We start from the raw sequence: 23,161 nt of genomic DNA, 5'->3' as shown, positions 1-23,161 counted from the left end.
TAGTGTTGAAACAAAAATCAAGTTCAATTAGTTTTCCTCTGATTTGAATGGCTACAAAAATAGATTCTACCCAAATCCATAAAGCCAGTTAACAGTACCATAACAAACAAAAACCAGAATTACTCATTCAGATACCACATACAGCAGTCACAGGAATCTAGCATATATTACTTAATGTTTTTTTTAAAGTAAATTTCTAAAATGTTTCTGTTAAAACTGAAATAGCCATACTATTTTAAAAAAATTGTACAAAAAATAATTTTAAACCAGTTGGAGGTAACAGTGTGCGTTTATTAAAATCCTGCACCAAGGCAGTAACATTTATAATTTAAAACCCAGCCCAGTAGAAAAGAGAAATGTGCAAACATTTAAAAGTTAGATGTACTCAGAGGCTTGTGGTGCATCAGACCTGGCAATCCACTTCTGTCCTAATGCAAGGCGGGCTCCAAGAGGAGATGTCTCTAATGAGGCACTAAAAGGGGAGGCAGAGGCAGGCATGCATATGCATGCAAGTTGCAGCTCACTAGCCTGTGGTGCAGGGAGCAGTGGTGCCCTCTCCCCAGGGACGGTTTGCCCAATCAGTAGTGTTATGGCACTCAATTCAATGCCAGAAAGTCCTTGATGAATTCTGGTCAATCTGCTTTGGGATAAAAGAATGCAAAAGCCATTTTAGAAAACAAAAGTTTAAAGCTAATGAGAGCTGATGAGTTGATATTATGCTATATGTAATGCATATCACAGAATCAACTACAAGAATTTACACTGGACCCAAAAGCTCTAACAAGGCACATCTCCACACACATACACTAGATCTGAGCTTATTTTGAAAGACAATATATAAAACTATAAAAATATTGTAACCTCCCTCCCCTATTTTCTGCCCAAGGGTTTTCAGAATTAATGCAGACTCACATGTTGCTGTGGTCACTACTCAATTCCTTGAAGCACAGAGGAAGGGAAGAGGGTAAAAAGAGCAATTCTGTGCATCCTGTTATGCTCAGTGAAGGCACCCATTTATTTGGGAGTCCTTAGTAAGTCTCAACAGATTATTGCTATGAGCTCTGGCTACCTCTCCAGCTTGCTTTATGGTAAAGTTAAGAGTCAGGCAGGAGCCTTTAAAGGATTATCATCTCTTCCTTTAAAGCTCATGCAGCATATTTACTCATGTGGCACATAAGGTGCTGAACAGGGCTAGCACCTCACACAGCCAGTAGATTCCCATCCTGAAAATTCAGACCAGAGTTCTGCACTATCACAAACCATTTAAATAAGCTAAATTTTATAAACAAACTTCATTCTACTTTGTTTCCTTTGGCTACTTGACTGGGCCTGAAATATCCTTAGCCTCACCTACCTCCTCCATTACTTAGTCCATGTCCTAATGGACTTCTTGCCAAATTTCTTTCTGCATAGCTCCTGCAATGACACGAGAAAAGATTCATTATTGCAATGCAGTATCATCCCATCGACTCCCAGCTGCTGACAGAAGACCAGGATTAGGTAGTGTCCAGAGGAAGTGCGCAGAGCAGAGCATGTCAGGCAGTCACTTATCCTTACACACCAGCAGTTACCAATCCCACCAAGCTTCCTGCATCCGTTGCAAACAGTAGTCCTTTGTCTACACTTCCGTAGCCCCTGTCACCTGAACATCAGTATTCTAGGGAGACAAGATAAAGCCCCGCACCCATGGTGGTAGCTTAGCTCTATTGTATAGACAGAACGGGAGCAGAGATACTGAACACGTCCAAGTGACAGTGTCAAGCCAGGATTAAAACTCCAGAGTCCCATCCTCGACCAACTAAGCCCATGTGGCCTGCCCTTAGATCAGTATGGGTTGACACGAATAGAAACCTGTATGCGAATACTCAGAGTCCTGTTCCTTTGGGATGTGGGAATGTGATCTCTCCTGCTTTTCGGAGAGAAAGAGACAAAGCATTATTCATAAAAAACGTCAAGGGACAACACATGAAAGAGAACCTGCCTCTCTCTTACTATTTCCCTTTGATAGTTTGTGGGACACATACACGACCAGATTCCAGCACAAGGATCCCTGCCATCATGTTGGGCATCCCCCTGCTTTCAACTAGAAATGCCCTCCCTTGCCAGCCCCACCCATCAGGAACAGAAAGCAGTTGATACTCACCCTCTGCCCCCCTCCAGAGTACTCTGGATCTCCTTCAGGACTTCTGGAAAGCAGAGGGTTAAAGCAGTGAGCCAAACCAATGGAGATCTGGTTTCAGGCAGCAGCCTAGCCACATTCCACCTCCCTGTTGAACAGCCTTTCAAACCTGCCTCCCACAACACAGAGGTCAGACCTTATAGCATCATTGCCTCTTCGACAGTACCAGGTTTTTACTGAACAGGCTGGCATAAAGGACTGAAGCAGTCTGCCAGAGGAAATGTTGCCAGTCCCAGTGTACCACAGCCCCAAAGGAACAGTCTGTTCAAGCTGTCATTTTACACAGGTCCTATTGGAAAGTAAAGATCTTTCTCTTATCGCAGCAACGAATGCAGCTATGTGGAACAACCGCTGCCTGAGGGCATGACTACCTGTCCAACCCCTCACTTCTACCGATTTATGAAAACCCAGTATTTCTACCAGTCTTGTGTAATTGCAGATCCCTTGGAACCGAGTACTGGAACCCACAAAATTCCCAGCAGCTTTCTTCTTTTCCCACCCAAAAAGGCACCTGCCCTGTCAGTAGCAAGACTTCATCTCACTCACTTTCGTCATTGAGTAAGGCATGTTCCATCAGCCTCCCAGCCTTCCTTTCTAAAAAAAGAGTAGGAAAAAAGCTTTCACCTAACAATATTTTCCCCTTTTCACAAAATATGTGCAGTTTTGGAAACCCACAATAAAACTGGAATTTCCCCCCCCACTGTTAAGTACCTTTTGACTTTACTGAATGCTTCACAACTAATCCTTGAAGCCTCCCACATACTGAACTGTATTTTCCAGCAATACTAGTTTGGCTAACAGAAGATCTCATCTGTAATTTCAGACCTTATTTTCCCACAGCCTCTTCCTTCCAGCAGAAACTACGTTCTATCCTTTCAAGGCAATCTTGCCACATGCAACTTACTTCAGAGCTAGCAACTACTGTGTCCAGGCAGATCACAATGTTTCCCTCACGTCCCTCCTTACTTTCCCCTTTCTTAGATAGAAAATATCAACTGCAGCAATAGGAAAGATGTTTCAGGTTTACATGTCACCATGCTACATCTCGTACAATTATTTTTTGCTTACCATCTTCTCCATAGTCACCCAAACTCCTTCCTGATCCCCTAGAAAAGGAAAGGAGGCAGAAAACAGTCACTGACTCTGAGGCATAGGGGTGCAGAGAATTCATGTATACTCTTAGCAGCTACAAGAAGCTCCAGTGCATGCTAACTAAATGGTTTAGTGAGCAAGAATGTAGGAAGGGCTTAATCACATGTTGGTGATGCAGAAGTCTGCAGGCACCAGAGCACATTTCTAAACTTTTGGAATAAAATTCCACAGGATCTCCATGAGTGTCAGGTCTACTGTTATTTGCTGATGTTCCAAGAGGAGAGGAGGAACGCTGGATTTCCCTTCACAGAGCAACAGTTCAGCCTCATCAGTAGCACACAGCCCCTGAAGTATGCAAGAGTCAGGTGTCAGTCAGACACATCATTAGGGAACAAGTAAAGCAAGCCAGAGCTTACAGTTTATGACTCTAGCTTAGGGATACCAATTCCAATGCTTCACTTATTTGTCCCATCAGCTGTGCTGCAAGTAGGCAAAACCATCAGGGAGAAGGTTACATTTCCTCATGCCAATCCATCTAGGAATGTCGTTAACAAAGACTTCAAAGTCTTTTTTTTTTTTTTTTCTTTTTTGAAAGACAACATTCTCTATAAAATACAAAACTTTGCTGGAAACAGTTGAGTAGATCTCTACTCAGCCACAGTCAGTGTGCAAGAGTTTTACAGACTTTACCTGGATTTTCTTGAAGCATTCTCCACGCCAGACTTGTTGTGCACATGATTGTTGCTTGTAACTTCTGGCATGTCCACAACGCATCGGGGCTCCACTAACCATTTGGTAGAAAGGGAAAACCTCTCAAACTCCGATGGTGAGATCAGATAGAAACCTACAGATGATTGGGAATTTATAAGCAATTCTCAAGTCCAAGAATACAGTTCCAGAACTAGAGGTGATCCAAAAAAAGAACAGATCTAAGCATCCTCTATGTTTGGCAGAAAGGGTTTGCATCTCCTCCTATGTAAGTGAGGAGGAATAATTGAGGAAGACATTACCCCAGTTTCCCAAGGATTGGTTAGCCTAGAAACTGGGCAATTTAAGATTATGCTGACAGATAATTGTATCGTCCTGTGCTGACACTTATGAAAAGCAGCATAGAAAGATGTAAAAACCAAACTGCAAGGCAGCAATCCACCTTCAGCAGCCTTAGGATGTTGGATCCCAGTTTTGCAACTTGAGCGTTGAGCCACAGGCATTTATAGGAGGCACAACGCAGCCATTTCCCCAGTGCCTGCTGCTTAGAGAGCCATTCTCTTGACTCCTCCTTGAGGAGGGTGGCCAGATGGAAGCTACTTATGGGGCACATCCAACCTGTTAGCTGAAAACCACTGTATTCATTAACAATAATGGAATAAACTCACTTCTGCTTCTACTAATTCACATGTCAGTACCTATTGGCAACTGGCTCTGGCCAGAAACATATAATGGACATATTTCTGTAATATTCACATGTATACACAGCCAGTTCTAAACACTAAACCCTATAATCTCTTTTCCATTGTCTCAAACACACAACAGAGGTAGGCGATTTAGGAGAAGCACACCTTACCTTGGCCATATTTGGTGAAGACGCAGGATGCAATGCCACTCACATCCTCTTTGCGGATGCAAGGGTAGCGGATCTGTAACTTGAGGAAGGGCAGCGAGATGATCTGAATGTCTCCCAGGTTAGTCAGGACAGCCAGGTCATTTTCACTGTAATCATCAGTCTTGCAACTGCCAAAGTTAGCAACCGTCACCTTTCGTACCCTACAGCCTTCCAGGGCTGTCAGCTTGAGCTTCAGTTTGGAGCTAACCTTGGGTAACGTGAATACCTGTCAATAGAAACAAGACACTGACATCTCTTTCCTGCACAATGGCAGCAGCTGCACCCGAGGATATCTGCTGCTCCCTCCTTTAACAATGTTTTCATTCACAGTGAATACACACAGGTGTAATTTGAGTCAACCTGGCCCCTTGCTCATGGGACAAGAAGTAATCAGCCACAGTCAGTATTAGAATCTGTTTCTGTTCTGACATCAAGCAGTTTTACCCTTCAGGCTGCAAACTGCATTTCTCCCCTAGTTCTTTCAAAACCCCTCTGTATTTGGCTACAAATTACAGAAAGAGAACAAGATTTACACTATGTGCTCTTCCACATTAAAAACCCAGGGTCAGCCTACAGCAAGCTACTTCAAGTCTTCTCTTCTATGCTGACCAGTTAGTGTGAAAAACAAGAAGCTTTTTAGTTGCTTCATAGAAATGCCTACCAATTCCTGTTTCTGTACTGACCACAGCAAAAGCTCTTTCCCAAAAGCAGAAGCAGCCTTGTCCAAAGAGTATAATGTAATAAAGGAATAAAATGTCTATGTTCAGCACATGCATCACTATGCTGAATACCCAATTTGTCAGCACACACCTAATTTATCGACTGCACCAAGCAGAAACACTGTCACAGGGGTGTTATTCAGGTACAGAAGTATAAGCACTCCCACGAGTGAGCTTTCCACTGAGCACTGCTCAGTGCTTTAGCAGATTTTATGCACAGTCCATATGCACCTCCTGCGTGAGACTTACCTTAAATTGCTCTTCAGACACCACCAACAGTTGATGGCTGCCTTGCATATCAGGACTCTTAGAAAGGTCATGTGCTACTTCTAGAGGTTCTGGGAGGGGAGTGCTGCGTCCATCCAAGACAAGTATACCCACAACAGGAGCCCTGTGCATCAGCTGAATCTCTTTGGCTAGACAAGCAAGATGAGGAGGAAAATAAACAAGCAGAAAAAACAAACAGGAATCTAGTCAGGGGCACAGTGTTAGAACCTCACTCACATCCTCTCAGAGCTGCAGATCTATACAATGTGGCTACAGAAACCCTGCCTAAAAAGATTTAGTAGTTCAAGGGTATTTGGACTGAACTTGTTCATATTAAACAGTAACTATTATTACATAAAGATAGCAGGTCCAGCTGTCAGAATAAGGTACACGTGCACTGAGGCTTGATGGTAAACTTCAGTGACAATTGACGCAAGTTTAAATTTCTGAAGTCACAGAATCACAGAAACAAGGCTAAGGCATGTCAGGCAGTGCCGGAGCTCATTTACTCTTCAGTTCAGTTGCTGCAGTGAGCATTGCTTAGCTCAGACACTGCCACATTTAGCTCCACTCTCACTGATAAACAGCAGTAACTGAGCTACCTTGCTTTTCTGTATGTAATGCTTGGTTATACAAGTGACAGCTCAGATCCATTAGGACCTTGCTTTCACAAGGCATACTTACCCTGCTCTGCCCTGACAGGTTCATCCATCCTCCTCTCTGCTGGAGGAACACGTAAACAGAAGGCGTAGACTGTACCTCCATTGGTGCCTGCCCACAATGACGGGCAGTGGCGGGAGCCTGGAGCAACAACAAGGCTCATGAGCTAGGCACCATCTGTGACATCCCTGGATAACTGCTTTTCACTAGCTATACACATCCTCCCTCTGTTTATATCCTAAATATCTCTATATTTGCAAGTCCCTGGCAGACTTGCCAGGGAAGCTACAGGTTCTTCACGCTTCTTTACCCAATACATGTCCATCAGCAGCCCTAATAAAGGACATGGCATGTGAGTAACGAGAACAGAGCGCTGTTTCCATCAGACACCACAATTGCCACATCTAGTTTTCACATATTTATATCACATATGAGCAGAGTAAACTTGTGCATGATATCAGTTTGGGCTCTGATGAACAACCAGCCACCACCCTCATCAAAATTAAAAGGCTCTGCTGGGGGCAGGGGTGAACTTTAGATTAATAAGACAAGGAAAAGCTTATACTAAAAAGTCAGATGTCATTCCAGCACATTTGAAAGCCATACATAAAGGCTGCATCCAAAGATGAACTACTACTTGCCTTGGATTAGCCAGCAGCCAGAATGGCTAAATAACAATTCTGCATGACAACATATGCTCTTGTTCTATATTAGTTTTTCAGCATAGCACAAGGTAGGACACAGGAAGAGCCAAATTTTCCTGGCAGTAAATCCTAATACATTCCTTGGCAAAAGGAGGAAAAACCCATTTGGAAGAAAGGAGAGATGCTTTTTCTACTCACTGTCTCTCAAGAAGGTATCAGCAAAATACAAGGTGCGCACAAAGCCAGTGAAAGAGTCTTCTGCAGACCGGGCTTCAATCTTCCGCTGGACTGGAGCCAGTTCCATTTCCTGCAATGCATCTTGGTCAAATTTGGCATTTGCTTCTTGCACCTTCAAAGATGAGGAGACATTTTGTCAGTCAGGCAAAGACGGGGGGGGGGGGGAGGGGGGGGGAGATAGTAAGAGTGGCAGCAATAGAAAGGGAAAGCACCATCATACCAGTGAACAGGTATATTCTGCATCATATGTTCACCTACAGACAGCAGGTTTTTCCTCTAAAAATGTGACTAATTTATCTAACAGATAGCAGGATCATTTTTGCCCTTATACCAGTAGCTACTGATACCAGAGAGGACTGCAGACCACCTCCTGCTCTATGCAGTCTAATCAGGACTCTGCGTGCTCCAAGCTGTAAAGAGACAGGACCCCAAAAAGGTGGACCCCTCACCTCTGAGGCATTTCCACTACCTCCTCGTCGCTTCCTACTGGACACCCGGCTTCTTCTGATCCGCCTGAATGACTGACGGAGGGATTTCTTCAAGGATTTCACCCGAGACAGTGGGCCTTCTAAGGCCAATTGGTCACTGGGATGCAGTGTACACCTGAAAAAGGAAGACAGTAGGCACGTGGTCACTTTCTACTGGGTGGCAATCACTCCCAAGAGTCCAACAGGACACATACAAATGCCGGAACACGCTTATATATTCTTGAAGATCTCCAAGGACAGAGTCCAATGAGGCAGGCCTTCTTGCTACACTGACTGCTCTTGAGAAATCACTTATCACAACTTGCTTTGTTAGCAATTCCAGGCCATCTTTAACAGAGGATTACCACAGACCTCCTGGAAAGAAGATACTTACTTGACAAAGACCAGTCGTTTCTGCTGGTGGTCAAAAAGCCCAAAACCATGACTGGTACCAAAGGCCACAAGCTTCCATTCAGAGTGAAGGGCCAATGAGGTGACCACAGCTGGTGGTTGACATTGGACAAGGACAAATGGCTGAAAACCAGCTTCAAAGCGAACAGGTCCATCTCGAGTCTTCAGTTTCTCGTGACCTTTCCATCGATAGCCCTCTTGGTCCTGCAGAAGATCTGCTTCAGCATGGTCCACAACATGTTCTGCATCTTCGTCATTCAGTTCCATCACCAGCACCTGCAAGGAAGAGGACAAACTTTGCTACAGCTTTTACAACTGAAGCAGTCCTCCAAGCTGCAGGCCTTCTCAGCAGCTGCAAAACTACAGCATCTCTCAGGGCTGATAGATAGCATTAGATAAAGTCTAAAATACACATTAGCAAAAGCAGAGAACCATAAAACAGTATTTCCAGCAACTGGATCGATTTACCACTATAGAAATGAGTATTTCCAATTTAATGCATCTCCCAGTTGTACTGTGACAACCTGCACTAAAAAGCAAGGTTTATGATGACTGTTTATATTTCAATACCTGTCCTGCTGTACCAGCTACAGCCAAGTATCCGCTGTATTTACACAGGTAGATCTTCTGGATCCCAAGTCTAGGATCATCACTATAAGGGTCGAAGGTACCAACCTAGGGAAGAGAATACACAGTGGCTGGTCTTTACAGGTGCATTAACTAGGACAAGAATCAAAACTCCTTCTAGGTTTCCAGAAAGCTTCCACAAGCAATAGCTATCTTACCTTGCGAAGTGGAGGCCATTCATCCTCACCCAGGGTGTTCATATTGTCATTGGGATCAGCATCTGTGAGAAATACTCTCACTGTGCTTAGCTTATAAAGGAGATGTAAGCAGACACCAGATGCATCCCAAAACCGCACAGTGCCATCTTCATGCCTGTATGGGGGAGGGTTACAGAAACACACATCATACAGGAGAAGAGCAATTCACCCAGATGAGGACGATAAAACAGAGGGGGAAAAAACACAAAGATTAAACCACACTGTTTAAAGACCTGAGCTGTGGCAACTTAGAGCTTCAAGAGAAAGATTTTTTGGGGTTTTTTTGTTAGTTTTTTTGTGGGTTTTGTTTTTGTTTTACATTGTTTTTTTTTTAATCCTGTTTGTTCTTGATGATCTGACACCAGTGTACAATCGGAGATTACTCCAAAAAGCACTGAAAAGGAAAAAAAGCTTAGCGTATAGAATAAAAAACTCATCCTGACAAAAATAGTATTACTGGGAGGGAGGGAAAGAAATCAAGCTTTAAATCTTAGTTCTCCAGGTGAAAATTGGCAACATTCTTCCAATGTAAGGGTAAGGACTTCTAACAACTTGCTGCATCAAGAATGAAGTCTGAAGAATAGTCTGAAATTCTTAAAAGTGCTTTGAAAAGAAAATGATACATTTTTATGCAATGAGACAATCTCTTGCTAGCTACTTCCACTGCTTAGCTAGATCTGTTCATGCAGATCAAAGCAGACAAGAGTCCAAGCTAACCTCTTTGAGATTCAAGGTAGGGGGAAAAAAATGCTTCAAAACCTGCAAGGTTAAGCTCTACTTTTACATTGCTCCCTTTGAACCAGTCTGGATTACTGCCTGCACTTCTACACTGATGTTTGTGGGGGGAATGGATAACACATCAGAACTACAAATAAGCCAACTTTATAGGTTATCTGTGGACATCACGACCTGTTTGCTCAGAAGTAGTAGAATCTAGCTTAGTTTTACAAAGCTAGCAGCCCAGCTTTGAGAAGCTGTATCGTAAAGTTGCAGCCTTCTCCCTACAACATGAGCAGACTTTAATCCCATGGGAAAGCCTCAGTTAGTTCAGAAGAATGAACAAGAAAGTGGAAAGGGCTCCTTGATTGTTATCAATTAAGTACATACCCTGTTAGAAGCAAGTCCCTCTGAGGAGGATCTGGAGCTATGTTGGTGCCACCATCAATCGGCCACGGCTACAAATACATTAAGGGAAGACTGTGACTTCCTAGGCAGTGACAGCGTGAAGAAAATATGCAGTCAGCAGGAGAGAATGAACTCCAGTGCAAGTGGCAGTAAAACAGTCCATGCTGTTAGCTTTTGTTTGGATTAGATGTTCCTGTTCTGACACCAGCTGTGCTTTTTAGAAGATATTCTACACATTTCCTCAAGAAGCTGTGCCGAAAGCTTCATGCTTCTAAACAAGAAGTTTGTTACCACTGACAGCTGGGAACACTCACTCAGACTTTCCTTCTAGCTTGTCAAAGCCTGAAAAAAATATCACATTTTAATCCCCCAGTGCGAGTAACTGTATTGTTGGCGTTCTGGGAAAAAGCCTTTCTCGACCCTATTAATAGGCAGGACAACGTCTGTTGGGACTCATCCCTCCACATGCAGTCAGCAGCACAGACCACCCACATTCTGAACAGTCATGCTGTTCTTAAATGCATGGGAACACATGTACATTTAAAGCTGACATACCATATTTGAGTAGTGAATGTTCTGCTTGCTCCCAGCACTGATAATCCTCTCCCACAGTTTCAGTGGGATGTTGGAGACATGGTGTGAGCAGGTAATGGCTGAGCAATGGAGAGAAGCCAGGTATGGAGGATGGACTGCTGGCCAGCCTGCAGTTTTCAAGTCTATAACTACCAGCTCTTCTTCTGCCAGCACCACCATAGCAGAAGGATCATCAAACTCTGCAGAAACAAGATTCATTGAGGCTGACAAAAATGACCATTCAAGGTTAATAGAAACAAGCTTCCTGTAAGGCTTATTTGAAAACTGTTATCACAGAGCTTTACACATTTTTGTTGGCAAAACCTCTAAATGCTTCTCTGTTAACTGGGCCTATTGAGGCACTAATATTAATAGATTTCAAGATACTAACATTTACTGCAAATTCATGTTTCTTTACACCACTCTTGGGACTGTCAGGGCGGCTTTTTATAGATTCCACTGCAGAATAAAAAAAACCAACATACATGGCTAAATAACACAAGCTCATATTCACCATTGTAACAGCCAGAACTCAGAGGACTTTACCTACAGCTAATTAACAGCACGGGGTGGACAGACATGCATACATCCCAGTAGTGACCCATTTAGTACTGTGTTAGGACCACAGTCCATCTAGGCTAAGCTGCTTAAACACAGTAATGCCTTGCGTTCTGCAGAATGCTTCTCTGCTTGAACTGACATGTATTTACAATTCAGCTCTCTTACTTTTAATTTTCCCTGCTTCTCATATGTTGTGACACATCCTCTGGACTTTCTTTTTTAAAAAGTGTGTACATCATCTAATGTATATTCATATGTATATTAGACAAAATTACAAACACAGGAAATCTGTTAATGTAACTTTACAGAAGACACTTGACACAATCAAGAATTTAAGACTTTTCATTGTAACGAGAATTGAAGTGAAAAAAATTTAGTCTACAAGGACATTACTGCAGTAATGTTCGTGAGACAGCCACAATAGCAACTGGTGGGGAAAACCAAAGCCACGAATCAGTTCAGACCAATAACAATTAACACAGCTACAGAAATCTAAGTGAATGCATAGCTGTAATGCGTCACATCGGGGGGGCGTGATAAACAGTGAGCCATAAGCAAGCTAGCAGCTTTTCACTGGCCTTCCCTGCTAACCTGTACTTTTACTTCCCTTCTTTAGTTGTTTGATTACCTGGAATATACTTGCAAGAAGGCAGGTCTATAAGCAAGCACCTACCAACGCTGTTCACTCAGCAAAATTAACTTCAAGTAATTAGTAGTTGGCACCACTCTTGTTAGACACCCCAAGTTTCACCTCTGACTAGCCACAGCCATAACCCACCACTAATCAGTTCAGTTTCTTCATGAAAAAATGTTTTCTATTCAGTTTTACTTTGCTTTCTTATGTGCCATCACTTGCAGTTCCCTACAGGACTTCTGAATAGAACAAATAATATCACAGCTGTACTACATCATGCATGATCAGCCCTGCACTCTGCTCCTGCCAACATTTACCAAATATACTCTGTTTTAACAATAATTTTTTCCCTGCAAAGGCACATCTCTGAGCTCATTGCTTATGGCAAGAATCTATTTTAAGTTGCTGAAGTAGCAAGCATACTAGAATTTGTCATGACTGCCATACACTCATCCACCTGCTAATTTAAAAAAAAAAAAAAACAGGAAGGGCTAGTCTTAAAAATTGTTTCCACAGCATATTCAGGGTAGTCGAAAGTCACCAGCTACCACCATGCTGCAATGCATAAGCTTTGAGCTTATTAAATTAAGTGGCTTTGGTATACAATTAATACGTTCGTATTGCCATTGCAGGGAAGACTGCTTAAGGGCAAACAAGGCAAGCTACGTAGATCCACTAAGCTTAGGCAATCAGCCATAAGGAAGCTTGTCAACCACAGAAACCTCATTTTATTGTAAAAAAACTTCCTCATCTAAGTGCAACAGCTTCAGCTTCCTGTAGCAGCTCCTGTCTAAGCACTAGAAGTCGTCTTAACTAGACAATTCAATCCTTGAGAAGTATAGATATAAAGGCTGTTAAGTTCAGTTACTTCATCCTAAAGGACTTTTAATCATATCCAGGAATTTAACTTAAAGTAGTCAATCTCTTAGCTAAAAAACTCAGATTTCTTTCATCTTTAAGACTTTTTGTTCCACCATCTAGAATCTCAGCTCTGACAACTTCATAGCAAGTAAAAAAGTCTAGTTTCTTTAATGATAAAAGCTAAACAGTACCTCAAGTTTAATGGCATTGTCAAGCTTGAAGGTTTAGACATAGGTTCTGCACATTTGGAAGATGCTTATAAAAGGCAGTGTTGTGTAGGGAGAATCTATAATAAACATATACAGGCACTTCATCTCAGTTACATTCTGCCTATGTCTTTACTGGTTTTTCAGTGACTTGAGAGGGTCTGTTAAGGTCCAGTGAGAGGGGCGGGGGGACATCCAAAAGTTCTTTCTTTATGCCTACTTTCCCAAGACAGTCCTCCCTGGATCTGTGGTCTGCTTTGTACAATAGGCCAGAGGGAGCCAACCTGCGTCTACATATTTGAATGCCCACGCCTGCACAGTGTGTAGCTGGGAGCTGTCACCACCACCACTGGCAGTACACAAGACAAATACGTTTGGAAACTAGTCTGCTAGGCAAACCAGAAACTAGAAAGCCTGAGAAGATTCAGTAACGGAAAATTTGCCTACAAGCTCCTAAAAAGCATCCAGACTTCTGCGATTTGGTCTGACCCAACTTCCAATAATGCTATTTCAGGCTTTGCAAATGTGCAGTTTATACTCAGTTACTTCAAGTTAACCAGAAGCAAGAACTACACCAGCATTAGACAAACAGTTCGTGTGGAAAATCCTTTACAATTCCATGAAAAGAAAGAATATTACTGTGGAAGTAATATTCAACAAAAGCAAGAACCTGACAAGCTCTAAGCAAACTGTGGAATGAGTGCTATTCAGTTTTAGAACTGTTTACATTCATGTTCACCAGCAGTAAGTAAATTAAGTTCTCTATATACTGACCCTTGGTTCTATGTCACCCTTTGCTGATTTATTACCCAGAGCCCTAGTCATAAATCCCGGTAGTAATTAAAAGAAACAGTGTCTCAGTGGGAGTAAATTCTGTTTTTAATTATTGCCTCCTTTGAAGTGCTATTTCCAAACAGCAATATTCAGATCCTCATTTCACGACCTGGTTGTGTCCAGTGTCCAGCTTACAAAGACATGAGCCTAAGAGATCTTTTCTCATTAACGGAGTAGCTTAATTTTTTGCTGAATGTACAGCATTTGTAACCAGTCCATTCTTTATACCAGTATTTTACACTTCACTTCTAAACGGCAAATCTCTTTTATGGTTGGACTCAATCTTAAGGGTCTTTTCCAACCTAAATGATTCTCTGATTCTCTGTTAAAGTCTCAGAAAACCCCCAAACAACTGACCTCCTTATCACATTTCATATGCTATTTATACCAGGCAGATTTCCACATGTGTACACAGCTATTCTAATTCCTCAGTAATGCCCTTTCATGACATACCTGCAGTAGGCTCTGAACTGAAGATTATAAAGAAATCTATCACCCGTGATGTGAAGTCAAAGGCTGTTTGCTGGCTGCCATGGACAACAGAGATACTGTGCCGGTCACCATAGCTAGCCCGGGGCATGCCTCCTTGGAATATAATGTAAGGAAGCCTTAAGAGAAAGACAGAGTTAGTAGTGTATGCTGAAGTGAGGAGCAAGCAAAATTTCAAAGACATGAGGCAAGTCAAACTTTGACAAAAAATTCTTATAATGTTACTCTAAAGGGCTCTTATGGTATTGTGCACTACACCCTTTAAATGTCTTTAAACAGGTGAGACTGAAGGGATACACCACGAACTTACCCATTTTTTGTTGTCTGCCAGTAGATCTTGGAGATGGCCTTGCAAGGAAAAGGACCTAAGAGAACAGTGTTATTCATCATAATTCAAGGAGTGCATCTTTACATTAAGAAATTCCTTATTCTGCTTCACCTAGGTCACCTCAGCCTCCAGGTCAAGGGGAGCCACCTGATTTAGTAGGCACCACCACCACCTCCCCAGACCAAGCCACATCAGACAAGTCTTCTGGGACACACTGACCACAGTACTCCTCAGCAAAACAAGGCTTAGACTCAGGGGAAGTTTTGAACCACATTGCTGACGGCTAACAGGGAGTGGAATTGCTGCTGTAGAAGATGATTAACTAGAAAGGATTGTTAAAAACACAGACATTCCTGAAACTAATGTAAAGGTGATAGAGCTTTAGAAGCTTCTATATGCTTGAAAGATGAGGTCATCCCCATTTGATGGGTTTCAGCAAATCAGAGGCATCATTTCATCACTGCTCAGGTTGACAAAAAGTACACTTGGCTCACTATTAATTGCAGAACATCCAAGCAACTCCTGCTGAACAGGACACTTGAACTAAAACAAAGAGCTGAATCACCAACACCCTTCTTCATAAGGGACACTAATTTATTCAACACATTTGCTCTCCATGTTCACGACAGACCTCAACATTGTAAAGCAGTTTAAAATCCAAGAAAAAAACTGGACTGAAATCCCTTAGTCTAGGCTCATGACCCATTCAAAAGGCAGCTCCGCATTTTGCCATTAGGATTAAACACTGGGGAGAACACGACTTAAATATCCCACACAAGCTCAAAGTGAGTTTGCGTTTAGACGAATATGCAATAATTAAACCTCACTTACTGACCATAAGGCACAAGGTTTTCCAGAGGCTCAGGCTGCCTGTTGTCACTGGATACTGGCCACTGTGTGTAACTTCCATCATAGTGACAACTAATGAATTTACTGCCATCCCTCTGCCAGTAGAGGTTCTCCAGTTGCTGAAGAGGAAGACACACAATGACTGCTCTCCAGAGAGCTGTTAACCCCCCCAAAACCAATGCATTCTTACTAAAAAAGAAGCTTTGTCAGGCTCTTCCTGCTCCTACTTGTCTTCAGAGTGGTCTGAGAGGAGAGAGCCCTTGCTCACCTGCTGAACTGACTTTGGATTGAATTAATACCTGGCTGCCCAGGAAGTGGTGCGTCACTTTGTTATTCTGCAGGTCCCAGAGGACAATCAAGCCCCTGCTGTATCCAATTAGGATCTGGTCAGGGTTCTTAGGATGCTCCCGAAGGGCTTCCACCAATTCACATGACCGCCTGTTACAGTAATCTTCTGGTACCCTACAGGAGCAGAAGAGAAAACCAAGAGAAGTTTATTCCAGGTACAACCCAATATGACTGTAATAACAGTTCAGGTATAAGAATGAGAAATTAAGGAACAAAAAGTTCAAACAGATGAGAATAAGCACGATCCTTTCACGAATCCTTCAAGCAGCAGAAAAGTCTTATGCAAGACATCACACCAGGCCTGCCACATGAACATGCATCCAGTCTCATTTTCTTCAGGGAAAACCCAAGATTTACAACGAATTCCAGGACTGGATCCCAGGGCTGTAAAGACAGTCTGAATCACCCACCCTATTCTCTTATGACCCTTACAGAATACAGGTAACATGGAAATGTCAGTAGGAAGCAACAATGACATGAAGTAGGACAGTTTTCAGCAGCACTTGAATCTCCAGAGTGGCAAAACCCTCATTTGGACAAAGCATCATCAGAAGTTGTGCCACTGGTCAAAAATGCTATGTTAAAGCGTAACATTTTTTGCAAAAGTAAACACAAGGGACAGGGCACAAGGTTTGCATATTTACTCCAAGTGTCTCCTGTATAGTTCTGCCTATGTGCTATAACTCCACGGTGACAGCACTGCGTTGACCAGGACAGAAACTGTTACTTAACACATACCAGGACCAAAAGTTACTTTCACAGGAGTCATGCAGATTTGGACAACACTTAACACAACATTGAGGCCCCAATACATAATCTAGGGTGACATTTTAACAAAGGATATGCCTGCTAATGGGATTCCACCTCTACACAGCAGTGCCTGTTTGCTCACTCACCGCTGCAGCACAGCCTCAGAGGTTATGGTCCTGTCCTCTAGCACTCTGAATGACGGAAGCTCCACTACAAAGATGTTGCCACTCTCTGTGCCAAGATACAGGACTTCCCGTGAGGAATAGGGAAGGACAGCTGTTATCTGTGTGGCACTCGGCGGAGACCTGGGGATGCAAAGAGATTCTCATCAACTGCATGCAAGACGACTACCGTTACTGAACTTGAGAGAACTAACAACTCAACAAGGACATTTACAAGTGTCATTTGTTTTATAGGCAGAGATTTTGAGCCAGGCATTATTTTTCTGAAGGGGGAAAACACTAGCTTTAAGATAAATTATGTCAAAAGACATAATTTGACAAGCATGTGGACAAAGACCCAGATGCCTTTTTACAGAAGCCTCTCTTAAGTGTCCCCAAAGGAGCTAAAAATAGCTCACCCAAAACTGGCAAGATCAAGTGAAACTAAAACCACAGCAGTATTTTAAACTCTGACTTAAGGGATGCTTAGATTGACTTAACCTTAAGATTTACAGCTCCTGTACACACAGAAGTGGATGCACAATGTTAAAAAAAGATGTCACCCTTTACATTGGTACAACACTTAAAAGGTGGTCTCCCGGGCCCTAGCCAACTCCTGTTTGGTTTCCATGGATGCCCCTTTAATGGATTCACAGGAGAGAGAGTGTGTAAGAACAGGACAAGCTCTAGCTAGAATAGCAGAATTTTCTTACTTGCTTATCCTCAAACTAGCTCAAAAACACTCTTGCAGATTACCCAGGTGGCCCTTTCAAGGTGAAGCGGTGCTCCTCCCACAGCTCAGATGCTCCACTGTGCTGCTTCAGACTCCAGAGATGCAAGCTGTTATCATCTAGCAATGTCACCAGCTGGCACTACAACACCACACAATATGTTTTTTCCAGAATCACAATATTAAATATAACACAGTAAATCTAGCAATAAAGTTGCTGCTGTTCTTAATTCTCTGCTAAAACAGGACTGAGGAGCCAGCTACAGCTCTTTATAGCGGTGGGTATATAATGCAGCAATGCTGTTAGCTAACAGCGAGGGATTTGGGGGTTGGGGTGAGACAAGAAGTAGCCTAGAGGCTGAAAACCCTCTTATATAGGACAAAGGCACAGGTTATCACTGAGGGGGATGACAAGGATTTAGGCTCTTCAAAAAGATCAGCCTATGCTGTAAAGCTTAGCCAGGCAGCTGCAGGCTGTTAGCTCACCACCTTCTCGCTCAGCATGGTTTACTGCAACACACCCCAGCTTTGGGTGGGGCTGATACAGTCTACTACACCACACTCCTTGCATTCTTCGCGTCCAACCTCATTCTGGAGGGTTGTGTCAGAGTCCTTTTATGAGCCCATACATGCTGGCTGTATGTTCAAATTGAAGCATTTTACCTGCTGAAGCCACACCTGGTGCAACACTCCCCACGGGAGTTTCAGCTTATACCATTAGTTAAGCAAACAGTCACCCAAAACCGCCCCAAGAATTAAGTCCCTGTCATAAAGAGGGCACTCATTCTACACTGGGGGCATCAGGCAACAAAGTATGTGGCCAAGATATCAGTCTGCCAGTCAAGGGAAGGGAAAGCGGTTAGACAACCACCAGACATTTGGAAAATTCTGCCTTCCTACTTTTAGTTTGTGGCAATCCCCAGGAGCAAGATTCAATACCCCAAAACACAAAGGCAACAAGCTTAACAGCAGGCAAGGTTAGCAGTACTGTTTTGAACTCCTGAAAATAATCAAATCAGTTCAGCAGCAGCTACTGTTCTATCTGTTCTGCAGAAGAAAGACCACCCAGTCCTATTGAAAGAAGGAAGTTCTTGCTTCTGCAACAGATTGCCTGAACTATTCTGGCCTTATTACCATTCCCAATATGTTGCTTGAGATAAATGACTAACAGTTACGAACAATAAAGCTGCTCTCAAGTTTTACCAAGCATCTCCACAGCAACAAGTGCTGCTGAGAGCACAAAATACAGTGGGATAAGTATTCCTGACCAAGCAGCATTTGAATATACTTGGTAATAGGAGCCCAGTTGCATGGAACAAACTCAACACCTGTTTAAGAGAGGTCTACATAAGTCGCAGAGGTACTGAAGATACACTTACCTGATCAGGTATAAAGTGAATCTGCATTACAGTATTGTTTTCTTCATGTAAACCCATGAACTCCACCCCAGGAGCACCATATCTGAAGAGTTTGTTGAGGATCTACAGTATTTAAGATGACCCACAGCTAGAATTAATTGATAAGAAGCTTGCTAGCAAGCAAGATGAAAAGGGATTAGTTTGAAACCATGTTTTACTGTTAATTATCTGGACTGAAAAGAACCAACGCAAATCTACTTTGATTTTATATGCTTGTGGCAGGTTATGCACACTACAGGAGAACATGGAAGTTTACTTCATCCTTTGAGCATATGCAGAAGAGGTGCCTGGACCCTGGTTTTTCTCAGAGATATTTAGTGGTTTCCCAGACACTACAATCCTGCTTAACTAATTTGTAACCAAGAGACAGATGGCTACCGCCTGCATGTGGAGTCCAGCCTCTGAACACAAACAACACCAGGAATGAATGATTAAGCAGGCAGAGAGAGCACCAACTTTTCCTTTCTGGGCTGAGTGATATGCCTGTTTTACAGCTTGCCTAGCTGGTACTGTGCCATGGGAATCACCTCAGTGCCTTGCATATACACAAAAATTGGACTGGACAACATTAGCAAAAAAAAAAGTCACTACCTTCAATGTTTAAGTCTTTACTGCCTGGATGGTCAAAAACTCAGGAAGCTGAAAGCATTTCTGACTTCAGTTTTAACCTTTGAAATAGAATTGCTTTAAAAAAAAAAAAGGAACCCTGCCCCAAATATTTAAACAGCCCTGGAATTTACAACATGAATGATTGCTAAACTTAGGCCAGATCTAGTCTGACCTTCTGCACAGCAGGAGCAAAGAGTCTTGTGTAATATCTGTATCAGCTCAGCTTCTGTTTGAGCTATAGTTCAGCTCTTGGCAAGATAATCCCATTCTGATCAGACCAAAATCACTTCAAACCTAGGCAAACTGTTCCAATGTTCCAGTAACCCTTGCTTGCAAATTTATACTTAGCGTAGCTTTTTACAGTGTCTTCAAAGTTGCACATTCTGATGCGGTCAGAGAAATCTAGCCAAAGTTGTTCAAAAGAATACAATTTGATGGCTCCTGATCGCGTTCCAATGGCCATAAGGCGGAGAAATGGGCTATAGCCCAGTGCACTGGGTTGATGGGGAAATCCATGTTCCACAGTCTGGTAGAGAGAAAGAAAAATCATGATCAACAGCATGTTTCATAGGCATTGTTGTATACCGGTAAAAAACAGAAGTTAAATATGGCATGGCACTCTGAAAGACAGCACTTAATGGCAGCTTTTTCTGTTGAAAAGTGTTCAAACACAGGTTAGATTTGCTGAACAATAGCCTAAGGATGAATCTATTCCAAGAACCCCTGGCTCCGCAGCCAGGATATGCAGAAGTGTAACAGAAATAAAAGAAATATTCTGAAAACAGTAACCCAATCAGCTCTTTATGTTAAGATTATAAATAACTCTGCATAAGCACAGCTTAGTCAGACACCACAATACACTCCATCACTCCACATCAACTTTACTTCTATAAACCAACTGCTCAGCACAATTTCAAAGTCTGACACAAATACTGCGTATTGTAAGGTCAGCTTTATCTGCCAGATTCCACAACAGCTCAGCCTTCACAACCTCCTCCTGTTGACTGACATCAAGAAATGGTGCAAAGCTATGAAGAACTATTGACTGAACATCAATGTTCATCAAGAAAACTAAACAGATTTCCTATGGGGCAGTCAGGAAAACTAATGTAACTGATATCCATTTCCCAGAGGTAGCACAAGGAACACTGGAATTTAATGACAGCATGAGCCTGCTAGGCCACCTCAGACTAATTCAAAGCCATTTGGTAATAAAAAGATGTCAGTCACTATCATGGGGAGCAGTATGTTGCTTGGCCTTAGTGGCCTCCCTAAAGTACAATTTACACTGCACCAAGAGGAAGACTTGGAGCATGTTGTACACACCACACTTAGCACGCCTGATGCATTTACACACTATGAAATAATATTCTGCCATATTTACAGGATGCAACCAAGCTGCTTGTAAAATAGCTCAGTCAAGTTTTTAGAAGCGCTAATGTACAGCTATTATCATTGTTTAGACAAAACAAGTATGCATGAGTGTTCAACAACATATAGCCATGTAAAGAGGGATTTGTGTGCCCAAAGATTAATAGAGCTACTTCCTGGAAAACACTGTTATCGTTACAGTCCCAGCTTCTGGAAAATATGTTCTTCTAAGGCAAGCTGGTCAGCTACAGAATAGGAATTTGTTACAAAACAGCCTGAGGACCACTCATACAAAGAAAAAAAAAATTGAATAAGCAGAGAACCCTCCATCTACAGAAGTAAGCACTTGCACCTCACTCCCATCCTCATTTCCATCATGTCTTTGAGACAGAGCTACCACATCACTTGGCTTTATGGTTTATTCAACCTAAAAGTAACACCTGGACTTTATTTCCTGCATAGTGATTTCCCAACTTAATCCCTTGCAGGAGAATCAAATAAAGCTGGTTTCATTTCTGTGGTCATGTCATTAGCCTGACATGCTCCCAGCTGCTACAAAGTAGTTTAATGCCCTTTTACTGCTCCTGCTCAAAGACACAGGCATAGGAGGATGTGGCTAACTCCACAGTCTGCCAGATTGCTTCAGTTTTAGCCATTTGCTCACAATTCCTAAATTGTAAAAATAGACCTCCTTCCTCTAAATCATCAGTTACCCCAGCCTGAGGTCCTATTAGGGGAACATGAGCCATTTCAGAAGACATAAAATTGGAAATACTGGAGTATTTCCCAATTTTCTTCTTGCCAACTCATAAGACTGGGCAAAGGAGTAGTTACTAATTTTTAACCTTTTATATGTAGTAAATTAAGATTAGTACTACTGGCTTTAAGACCACTGAGTTTATTTCCCTTTATGACAACTTAATCTTCAGCCTTACTTATATTCTAAGAAGGTAATTTAAGTGTTAAGTTTGTATTATTAAAAACAAATTTTGAGAAGTCAATCTTTTTAATGTCAGCCTTGAAGTTGTTGCTAACCAACCTTTGCTTAGCTGCACATATAAAACTTCCTAGAGGAGACTGTATGAAATTAGGAACTGTCTGTAGGCGCAGAATTAAAACAGGGTGGTTTTCTAATACAGCACAGGCAAAGAGGAATTTCTCTGTGCCATGATAGCTACTGAGACAACACAGAAAAGCTTTCTAGTTGTCAGAGTTGTGGGAGTATGAAGCCATGGTGTACAATTCTGGGAAGAAGACTCAAGATAACATGTTATCTTAACAACAAATCAGACATTTAATTGAATCAGGTATACCATGGGCAATAGACACCGTTCCACTCTCCCCCAAAACAGAGTGAGGAACTTGTTAGGGAGACACCAGTGTAATTCCACTGTTTTAGTTTCAGCTTGTTCACAGTCACTGCACTGTCATGTCATCAGCACAACTAGGTGCCATTTTCAATGAAACTTCAATTAGAAACTGTGTTTATTCTATTTCTTCCAGCCCAGAAGATAAGGCTTTAGCCATAATTCTAACAATAGAAAACCATGACTTATACAATACTGTACTGCCTGTTAGGAAGCTGTCAATACTAGCCTTAATATTGGTCTAATGATATCTTGGCTTTGATGTGTTCATTTGTAAATACATTAGACAAGTCAATAAAAGCTTTAATTTTCAAGTAAGAGACCTATGAACTGCATAACTGAGTGTGTACCATTCAGTAACAATAATAGAAGGGCAAATTTTTCTTCAGGTTTTCCTTCAATAGAAAATTTTAAGTACCCCCCCATCCCATAGACAAATTTGCAAAAGCTACAGTAACTACTACATCCAGGAGTAAACTGTTAGTAATAGAAGGCCACTGTAGAAAATAGTACCACATGCAGAAGCACAAGAAGAGAGTATCAGTAACAACAGCAGCATGTTACACAACTGCTTATGCAGTAAAGTACATGTACTAATGGTTTCTGATAGCTTTGAATCTTTAACCAAGATGCCCATAAGACGTAAGGAAGATAACTCCCTCCTATGTCATTCATATGTTTCCACAGCCCACAGCCAGGCAAGGGTGGCTTTTTGGCTGTATTTGACACCACCAGGGCCAGGCATTCACATTCACTGTACTGATTACCCAGATCTTTTTCTTGTACTTATTTACACCCAGTTGCTAAATCATATCAAGTCGGCTGGCCTCCTTTTCTCCCCTCT

General features: G+C 42.2%; 1 protein-coding gene across 10 annotated transcripts in view; it reads right to left on the bottom strand.

The window, feature by feature from the left end:
* The window catches only part of LLGL2 (LLGL scribble cell polarity complex component 2), a 35,295-nt gene continuing 12,134 nt past the window's right edge, over positions 1-23,161 (bottom strand). For 2 of the 10 annotated variants that reach the window (XM_072880884.1, XM_072880883.1), the window contains exons 3-27: positions 20,008-20,105; positions 18,932-19,013; positions 17,579-17,694; positions 16,808-16,966; positions 15,863-16,025; positions 15,550-15,682; positions 14,697-14,751; positions 14,351-14,505; positions 10,784-11,001; positions 10,211-10,278; positions 9,065-9,218; positions 8,850-8,954; positions 8,263-8,555; positions 7,851-8,004; positions 7,363-7,513; positions 6,545-6,661; positions 5,843-6,009; positions 4,836-5,100; positions 3,962-4,115; positions 3,248-3,285; positions 2,726-2,773; positions 2,144-2,186; positions 1,852-1,906; positions 1,355-1,416; positions 1-640 (exon numbers count right to left, since the gene is read on the bottom strand). In XM_072880884.1, coding sequence (XP_072736985.1) covers positions 1,363-1,416; positions 1,852-1,906; positions 2,144-2,186; positions 2,726-2,773; positions 3,248-3,285; positions 3,962-4,115; positions 4,836-5,100; positions 5,843-6,009; positions 6,545-6,661; positions 7,363-7,513; positions 7,851-8,004; positions 8,263-8,555; positions 8,850-8,954; positions 9,065-9,218; positions 10,211-10,278; positions 10,784-11,001; positions 14,351-14,505; positions 14,697-14,751; positions 15,550-15,682; positions 15,863-16,025; positions 16,808-16,966; positions 17,579-17,694; positions 18,932-19,013; positions 20,008-20,105 — 3,045 coding nt within the window. In that variant the 3' untranslated portion in view covers positions 1-640; positions 1,355-1,362. Of the gene's footprint in view, positions 641-1,354; positions 1,417-1,851; positions 1,907-2,143; positions 2,187-2,725; positions 2,774-3,247; positions 3,286-3,961; positions 4,116-4,835; positions 5,101-5,842; positions 6,010-6,544; positions 6,662-7,362; positions 7,514-7,850; positions 8,005-8,262; positions 8,556-8,849; positions 8,955-9,064; positions 9,219-10,210; positions 10,311-10,783; positions 11,002-14,350; positions 14,506-14,696; positions 14,752-15,549; positions 15,683-15,862; positions 16,026-16,807; positions 16,967-17,578; positions 17,695-18,931; positions 19,014-20,007; positions 20,106-23,161 lie in introns of those variants that run through there. The other 8 variants (XM_072880885.1, XM_072880888.1, XM_072880886.1 and 5 more) reach the window with 8 other exon arrangements.

The sequence above is a fragment of the Ciconia boyciana genome, chromosome 16 (assembly GCF_034638445.1).
Source record: "Ciconia boyciana chromosome 16, ASM3463844v1, whole genome shotgun sequence".
In the NCBI taxonomy this organism is placed as follows: domain Eukaryota; kingdom Metazoa; phylum Chordata; class Aves; order Ciconiiformes; family Ciconiidae; genus Ciconia; species Ciconia boyciana.
The sequence above is the reverse complement of the archived record's forward strand: the minus strand, read 5'-3'. Positions and strand labels throughout refer to the sequence as shown.